An 8,080-nucleotide genomic window follows, 5' to 3' on the forward strand; every position below is an offset into this window, starting at 1 on the left:
GAGCATCGTCTGAAAAGTCTGCGTCTGACACGAGTGGATTCAAGGGGATCTGTTTTTTTCTCCCCGAGTGGCGCGCAAAAACGGAAGATCTTATGACAAGGGCGGTGCCAGTCGCGTAGCAAAGCGTGTGTGGGGATTCGGTGGGTAAGGGCGCTTTGGGCTCCGTAGGACGGCTCAGGGCACACAGAGGGGCTTGACATGCTGATGGTGGCAGAGACTAGGACTTATTATACGGTGGCCATGGAGCACGGTGGACTGGGTGCAGACGCGGATTGCAGGGCGCCTGGGAGGCGGGGGTTAGGACTCCCTGGTGACGCGCGCATCCACCGCCACACACCTCGGACATGCGGTTCCCAGGGCTGTGTCCGCGCGTCTGTCGTGGATTAAGATGGGAAGCCCAAGTGGCGTGCGTCCCAGACGACACCCAACGTGGGAGACCGGGGGCGGCTCCGCGGAGCAGGGGCACGGGCGGGGCTCACCTTGGCAGCCAGCATGTGCCACGCCTCGTCGCCCACCCGCACCAGGCGGTAGTAGAGGGCGTCCCCGCTGTCCACACAGGGTGAGCTGTCCAGGAGGCGGAAGCCGTGGCCGGGGTGACAGGGACCCGGGCGGCCCCCCAGCAGCCGGGCCCGGAGCTGGGCGTGCACGGTACGGAGGCCTTCCAGCTGCTGGGCCTCCAGGAAGGCGCGCACAGCCTCGGGGCGATGCAGGTCGGGCCAGCCGAGGCCCAGCAGGCTGTCGAGTGAGCGAATGTGTGGCTGCGCAGGGGGACCAGGGGCCCACGCTCGGTCGTCGCCGGCCTGGCTCTCGTCCACACTGTGGGACCCCAGATAGGGCCTCCGAGGCTGCCCTGCGGGAGTGGGGCCGGAGCTGGGGGCCCTGTGGGTGGGCAGGGACTGGGTCCTGGCCAGGGTCTTCTTGGGCAGAGGTGGGGGCAGGGGCTGCGGGTCAGTCAAGGGGAGCCTGGATGTCCGGGAGCGGCAGGCCTTGGATGGCAGCAGCTGGGCACGGACCTCGCCTGATGGTGGGGAGCAGGGAAGGGGTGAGGACACATGGGCTCGGGCCCCTCAGCCCCCACTGCCCTGTCTGCAGGATGGGAAGGGTGGCCCCGTGGGGTACGGGTGCCCCGCAGTTCACAGAGGAGCGACGTGTCGGTGGCCAAGACACGTCCACCCCACACCAGGCGACCCTGTGTCCCTGTGGTGCTCCGGCCAGGTGACCCCACCTCTGGGAGCCGCAGCTTCCTCGCGTAGATGAGCTGGGGCTCCCAGCTGCTCCGTCCCTCAGCAGAGTTTTGTGGGGACCGTGACACTGCGGGTGAGCTAAGCCGCCCTCCGGCAGGGGCCTCCCTAAGCCCTCGGGCTCAGCCGCCCGCCCTGCCGCCCCAGTCCTCCAGCCAGGCCCCCCGGGGGCTCACCAAGGTTGCTGTAAGTGGGCGGAGTCGGCCAGGTCGGGGCGTCAGGCCCAGGGGTCTCGGTGGGTGGCTCAGGGCCGCTCATGCTGCAGTGGTGGGGGGGTCAAAGTTGGGGACCCGCGGGGGTGGGCCGGTGCGGGGTGCTGATGGTGTGCGTGGGGGAGCAGGGAGCTAGGCGCGGGGGGCAGCCTCGGTCGTCTTGTCCGGACTGGCCTGCTGGTGGCCCTGGGGCGGTGTGTCGCCCTCCCTGGGCTCCTTTCCTCTGGGTGGGGCAGGAACACCCCCTCTCAACCGTCCAGGGCAGGGAGAAGGACCCTGTGCTTTTGCGACACGGACTGAATAGAAGGTCCAGCTGTGGGGGCCGGGCCAGGGATGGGGGGTCAGCTGGGGGCCTACGACAACACCAGGTCTCCTTCCCAGAGCTGGGCAGCCGGGCCACGCCCCACCCAGACCCCTGTCACCCCGACCTCCACGAGGTGCTGCTTCTGCCCACCCCCCACCCCAGGACCCCTCCAGGAGCCCCTACCTGCAGGACCTGAGTGACGGGGGGGCGGGGGCAGTCTTGGGGTCAAACTCCGGGGCAGGCGCTCGGCCCCGTCCAGGCTGCCCGGTGGCCCGCAGCCGCCCGGAAGCCCCATGCAACCGAAGACCGCAGGGCGGGGCGCCCGCTGCATCACTTCCCCAGGCCGTGCTGCCTGCCTGCCCGCAGGGGACGCCTCCCTCCGAGGTGGGAAGGATCCTCTAGGCAGAGGACGTGGCCTGGGCCACGCGTGGGGGGCCGGGGAGGGGGCGACACGGGGACGGTCCCTGCGCTGAGGCTCAGACGACGGACGGCAATGGGGAGCCAGTCACGCTGGGGATCCCGGGCAACGCGGGGGCAGCGAGAAGCGCCCCCAGGCCGGCTCTTTCCTCCCTGGTTTTCACTTCCCCTTCTGCGGGTCATCGTCCCTGGAGCTGCCCCCCGCCCCCGCCCTCTGCCCGCCCAGCCTGGGACCCCGGGCAGGGCTGGCGGGAGCAAGCGTCCGTCTGAGCTCTGGACGGTTCGTCTATGATGGCCACACAGAGAAAAGCACGGTCGGTGGAAACCCGGGGGTCCAGATGCTGGAACTCAGCCGTGTTTGGGCTGGAGGTTTGCCGCGGGGCCGCGGCGTGAAGGGCGCCCAGCTCCCCGCGGCCTCCCCACCCCCTCCGTGAAGGGAAAGTGAGCCATCCCCTGCGGGCAGAGTTGCGATGGCACAGTCCGTGCTGGGCTTCTGTCCCCGCCCCTGTGGTTTGGCTCAGGGGCCGTGAGTGCAGAGAGGGTGGAGGGTAGGGAATTCTCGGGGGGCTCCATGGCCGGGCCGGGCACAGTGATGGGTCCTCGGGGCAGTGCTGGGTGCCCAGGGCCCTGTCTGCGGGGGAAGCAGGTGCAGCCACAGGTGACCAGGTTCCACACAGGGCCCCGGCCCCGTTCTGGGCAACAGTGACAGACTGAGCTCAAGGCCTTTCCAGCGTGAGGTTCCCTGACTTGATCCCGTGTTCTCCCTTCTCCCCACACTCAGCTTCCTGAGCCGACAGATTGACGGTCTCCATCTGTCACCGGTGGGCGCCCCTTGGGAACCTCGCGACAGGAGGAGGGGGGAGGGTGTGGGCTCCGAGGGACGGATTTCGCAACTCCGGGGCGGTCAGGGTGGGACCAGAGGTGCCTGTGCTGCCCACATCCTTCTGAGGTCCTTTCCCAACAGGACACCCGTGGGCGCCCCAGCTGGCAGCTGGCTGTGACCTGCCCCCGGGGGAGCGCGTGCCGGGCACCCACCCGAGCACGGAATGTACGGTGAGGCCGTCAAGATACAGAGCATCCCACGTGAGACTGAAGAGACGCAGTGGGCTGTCCGGCCCGGGGCCTCCAGTGCCGCAGGTAAGTGACCTGTCTGTCCCTAGAACGCGGCCTGGTGGGGTCCTGTGGGGCGGGGGCTGTTTTATTTGAGACGGATTCTTGCTCGTGGTGGAGCGAGGCCAGGAGTTCATTTTCTTGGCGGAACGCTGATCTGGAAGACCGAGTGCCCGGCTTGCCCTTCCGTTTTGTGCCCGAGGGCAGGGCCTCGCTACCTCCAGCCTGGTCCCCGCCCTGCGTGGCGGTGTGGCCAAGCCGGGGCTGGGGTGGGGGTCGTGAGTGGGCAGCGGGCTGGGACCGGGGTGATCTCTCCGGGGACTTCTGCTCCCAGGACGGGGCAGGGTGGTGGGCTTGCCTGGGGGCCGGCTGCCTGCCTCGGGCGGGCCTGTCCTCTGAGGGCTCCCGGGGGGCCTTCTCAGGCGGGGAGGGCAGAGCACCCAGCACCCCGCCGAGCCCGAGCCCCGCTGGGTGAGCCTCCCCTGAGGCTCAGGACTGGGGACCTTTGGCCTTGGCTCAGCACCGTCAACAAGGGAGATGCCCCGGGGCTGCCCCGCCTGGGGGACCAGCCCTGCTGACCCGTTCCACACTTCTGAGCTCCGGACGGTCGACTAAGAGATCCCAGCTGTTGTAAGCCTCTCAGTTCTGTTACGGGGCGTCCCTGTGCTCAGCTTAGGGACTCCCTGGGGCGGGCAGAGGCTGGAGGGGCCTGGAAGAGAGGGGAGCCACACAGAAAGTGGGTCTGCGCCGGGAAATGGCCTTAGAGATGCCCGGTGGGCCGGAGAAACTCGCTCACCATTGAGCTCCGTCTGGGAGGGGAAACCGAGGCAGGGATGGTCAGTGCCCCCCTCCCAGGCCCAGGCATGCTGACTGGACCCCTGTCCTGTATTTTGGGGGGACCCACAGAGACCCTGTGAGTGGCCCATCCTCTGTTTGGGTTCCTTTCCGCTGGGCCTTGGAAGGAGGACCCCTCCGCCCCACTGCAAGAACGAGACGGACTCAGGACCTCCTGGGTCTTGGACCTGGTTTGAACCAGGGAGCTGGGCATCGCTGCGGAGGGGTGGTTTGTCCTGCCGCTGCTGTGGGAGGAGCAAGGAAGGGGGGCTCCGGGAGCTCCAGGGCCGGCGCCCTCGCCTAGCAGCTTCCTGGAAGTCAGGCGTGGAGGGTCGCCCACAGCCTGATGCGTCCCCGTCCTGCAGCGCGAGAAAGGACACTTCTTCCCAGCGTCAGATGGGAACCCGGAGGCCTGGAGAGAGGCCCCGAGCGGCTCGTGAGAGGCTGCCCGTGGGCATCTCACCCGGGTCAGAGTCTGCTGACTGGTCTGACCCGGCGTACCTCCTTCCAGAGAGGGTGGATAAAGTGCTTGGTTTAAAAGCCTGCTCTGGGGGCGCCTGGGTGGCTCAGTGGGTTGAGCCTCTGTCTTCAGCTCAGGTCATGAGCCAGGGTCCTGGGATCGAGCCCAGCATCGGGATCTCTGCTCCACGGGGAGCCTGCTTCCCCCTCTCTCTCTGCCTGCCTCTCTGCCTACTTGTGATCCGTGTCTGTCAAATAAATAAAATCTTAAAAAAAAAAAAAAAAGCCCTTTTTATAAAAAAAACACACAAAAAAAAACCTATAATTTTTTTTTTTTTTTATTTTTTACAGTCTTGAGGTCTTTTATTTTCTTTTTATTTATCATGCCATGAATTCATAGGGAATGGGTTCCAGCAGTTCGGGCTCTTTTCCATTGGTTCTCACGAAATGTGCTTCTCTGGGTGGAGCAGGCTGACGCTTCAGCTGAACCCAAGTACCTTTCTCTTTGGCTTCCTTCTTTTTCTGATCATTTTCCTTTACACGCTTCAGGAAGCTATCTCGGCTCTTTGAATGTTTAATATGCTCAATGCGGACATTAATTCTCTTGGCAAGAATCTTGCCCTTAACTTGTTTGTTTACAACAATACCAACAGCATGCTGAGTAACATTGTAGACTCTTCCAGTTTTGCCATGGTAACATTTGTGGGGCATTCCCTTTTGAACAGTGCCCATTCCCTTGATGTCCACAATATCACCTTTCTTGTAGATTCGCATGTATGTGGCCAAAGGAACAACTCCATGTTTTCTAAAAGGCCTAGAGAACATGTACCGGGTACCTCTCCTCTTTCCCTTTGTGTTGGTCATTTTGGCAAATTACTGGAAGATGGCGGTTCCGGCCGAAAGGAAAAAACCCCTATTTTTGAGAGAGAGAGTGCATGTCCCTGTGTGAGGGGGCAGGAGGCTCCGGCAGAGAGAGCGTCCCAAGCCGGCTTGCGCTGAGCAGGGAGCCTGACGTGGGGTGCGATCCCAGGACCCTGGGATCACGGCCTGAGCCGAAACCAAGAGCAGACACCTGACCCGTCCAGGCGCCCCTAAAAGCTGCGGGCTCAGTCAGAAGAGCACGTGACTCTTGATCTCTGGGTGTGCGTTCGAGCCCCACGTTAGGGGGAGAGCGGAGTTAAATAATAAACAAATGAACAGACAAATCTTTTTTTTTAAGCTGCCTGCTTTTTCTCCCAGCCGCCCGAAGCAGGGAGACTGCTAGGACCCCCCAAGCCTGGAGGGAGGAAGCGCAGCAGGGGGCGCCCCACCTTCCCTCAGCCGGGGACTCTGGGCAAATGCTCTCCATCCCTGACCTTGCCTTTGCCCACGGGAAAGTGGGATCCTAAGAGCACGCAGCCCTCAGGGCTCTGACCGGTCGGAAGGAGTCAACATGGGCTCTGGGAGCGGCCCCCGGAGCAGCATGGGTGCTCCCGAAGCAAGACCCGAAGCCATCACCGTGAGCCGTTCCGTCTCCGCAAGCGCGCTGCGCCGCAGGCCCGGCTTTGGAGCTGGAACCCGACGGTTCCCCCCGGGGACCCCGGCAGCCACTCCTTCCTGCCCCCACTCCTCCCGTGAGTGTTGAAAGAAAAAAAAAAAAAAAGCCCTGAAGTCTGTTATTAAATCAGCTTCATTTTTATTGGGTTCCAACCAAACACAGCAAGAGGGGGCTGGGGGCCTGGGGGGTTCCGGGTTCATGTTGGGGTGGGAGGTGGGGGATCCCAGGCGCCGCTGGTGTGCGTGTCCTGACGCTGCTGAGAACACACCCTCCCATCGCTGATGATGCTAAAGGCACTTGGATGTCACTTTGGGGGGCCCTTGGGGTTGTTATGGCAACCAAGGTCAGGAGGCTGTGAAGGGAGAAAACCAGTCGGTCCTGCCCAACTCAGGTGGAGTTCGGGGGCACGGGACACCCCCTTCGGCCGTCGCTACGTCCCGCCACGAGTGGGGTTGAGGCAGGAGGGAGCAGGACCAAGGCCTACCGTGTCCAGCCACGCAGCCCGGGAGGAGGGCCGGTATCCCCTCCAGGTTCTGTCTGAATCCTGTGCTCAAAACCCCCAGTCTTGGCCCAGCTTTCTCTCTGGCTCATCTCAGAAAGATCTTCAAGGATCCGGGATCCAGGACAACCATCAAGCCAGTCCGTGCACGTGGCCTCAGATATGTGCAGCCGTGGATTTGACCTCAGACCTACGTTACAGACGTACAGGGAGGGTCCAGGGGTTCTCAGCCATCAGCTATAACTGCACTCCTGGAAGGGAACAGACCTGGTTTCGAGCCTCCCTACGAGGTCCTGAAGAACATTGTCCTAACCTTGGGGGGAGGCCAAGCTCCTTATTAGTCAAGGGGTCCCACAGTGTTTCCTGTGCCCCTTCCTCAAACGATGCCTTGTCATCTGGCCCAGGTGGAGGGTGGGGGCAGTAATCCACCTGGCAGAGGCAGGATCATGGATGGACCCCATTCCTGGGGTTCCTGAAGATTTTTGTAAAACATCAGCTCCTGTTGCTTACCCCCAGTGATGGGGAACTCACTATCTGAAGAGTAACAGGGCAGTAAGCTTAGGGGAGTTCTTCCTTAACCCGAGCTTCCGTCTGCCTGTGGCTCCCTTACCCTTTAGCCCTAGCTCTGCTCCAAAGTGGCAGAGACTGCACTTAACGGGGACCCTCAGAACCTCACACACTCTCTGGCCTCATTCCCCGCAGGTGCAGCGGGTCACAGCGCTGGGCCAGGCCTGGTAGGGCTGCACTGGGGCCCCTCTGAGGCTGGCTGAGGGGGTAGTGTGGACTCAGGACTGAAGGTCACTCCAGCTGGCCTGCTGGAGGGGGACACCCCAGAAGCCATGCTCCCCAGCCAGGGGCCAGGACGGCCGCCCCTCCTGTGTGGCATGGGCAGAGGAGGCAGGTGGCCACTGTTGTGGGTGGCAGAGGAAGCGGGGGAGATGGCTTCTCCTAGTGGGCAGCCCACCCTGCTGGGCTGGTGGGTCCCGGACTGGGGGAGAGTCTGGGGGCAGGGGCCCAGACTAGCCTGTTTCGTGCTGGGCCCCCAGCGGGAGCACTGCCTGTTCTGGAAGACCTCAGTGTAGCCCTGACACTCCCCCAGAGACAGCCAGTCGAGCGGGAGCTGAGTGTGAGCTGAGTGTGTCTCAGCTATGATCTGTGCACATCCCAGGTGTGAGCGGCTTGTCCCGGCGTGAGTCGTGCTCTCGGGAGAGCCCTGGGGCGTGCGTTCAGCATCAGCTGGGTCTAAGCTGGGTGTGTCTTGAGTGTGAACTGGATGTCGCGTGTGAGCCGAGTGTGGCCTGGCTGTGAGCCATGTCCCGGGTGTGAGCCGAGTGCATTCCCAGTGTAAGCTGGGGTTGTCCCGTGCGTGAGCTGGGTGTCTCAGGTGTGGTACGCGTGTGTCCCAAGTGTGAGCTGGGTGTGTCCTGAGTGTGAACAGGGTATGTCCCGGGTGTGAGTTGTGCTCTC

The 8,080-nt window shown here is 63.4% G+C and overlaps 2 protein-coding genes across 3 annotated transcripts in view; both read right to left on the reverse strand.

Moving 5' to 3' along the window:
• PEAK3 (PEAK family member 3) overlaps positions 1-2,995 on the reverse strand; it is a 5,220-nt gene extending 2,225 nt beyond the window's left edge. Inside the window, exons 1-4 of one of the 2 annotated variants that reach the window (XM_059388565.1) lie at positions 1,941-2,995; positions 1,418-1,500; positions 480-1,018; positions 338-373 (exon numbers count right to left, since the gene is read on the reverse strand). In XM_059388565.1, coding sequence (XP_059244548.1) covers positions 338-373; positions 480-1,018; positions 1,418-1,499 — 657 coding nt within the window. In that variant the 5' untranslated portion in view covers position 1,500; positions 1,941-2,995. The remainder of the gene's footprint in view (positions 1-337; positions 374-479; positions 1,019-1,417; positions 1,501-1,940) is intronic. The other variant, XM_059388566.1, reaches the window with a different exon arrangement.
• Positions 2,996-4,935: 1,940 nt separating this feature from the next.
• On the reverse strand, positions 4,936-5,496 carry LOC132010747 (large ribosomal subunit protein eL21). The gene has a single exon (XM_059388568.1). The coding sequence runs from the start codon at positions 5,439-5,441 to the stop codon at positions 4,959-4,961; it is 483 nt and encodes a 160-aa protein (XP_059244551.1). The 5' UTR covers positions 5,442-5,496; the 3' UTR covers positions 4,936-4,958.
• Between the last annotated feature and the right edge of the window lie 2,584 nt (positions 5,497-8,080).

The sequence above is a fragment of the Mustela nigripes genome, chromosome 2, assembly GCF_022355385.1.
Source record: "Mustela nigripes isolate SB6536 chromosome 2, MUSNIG.SB6536, whole genome shotgun sequence".
NCBI lineage: Eukaryota > Metazoa > Chordata > Mammalia > Carnivora > Mustelidae > Mustela > Mustela nigripes.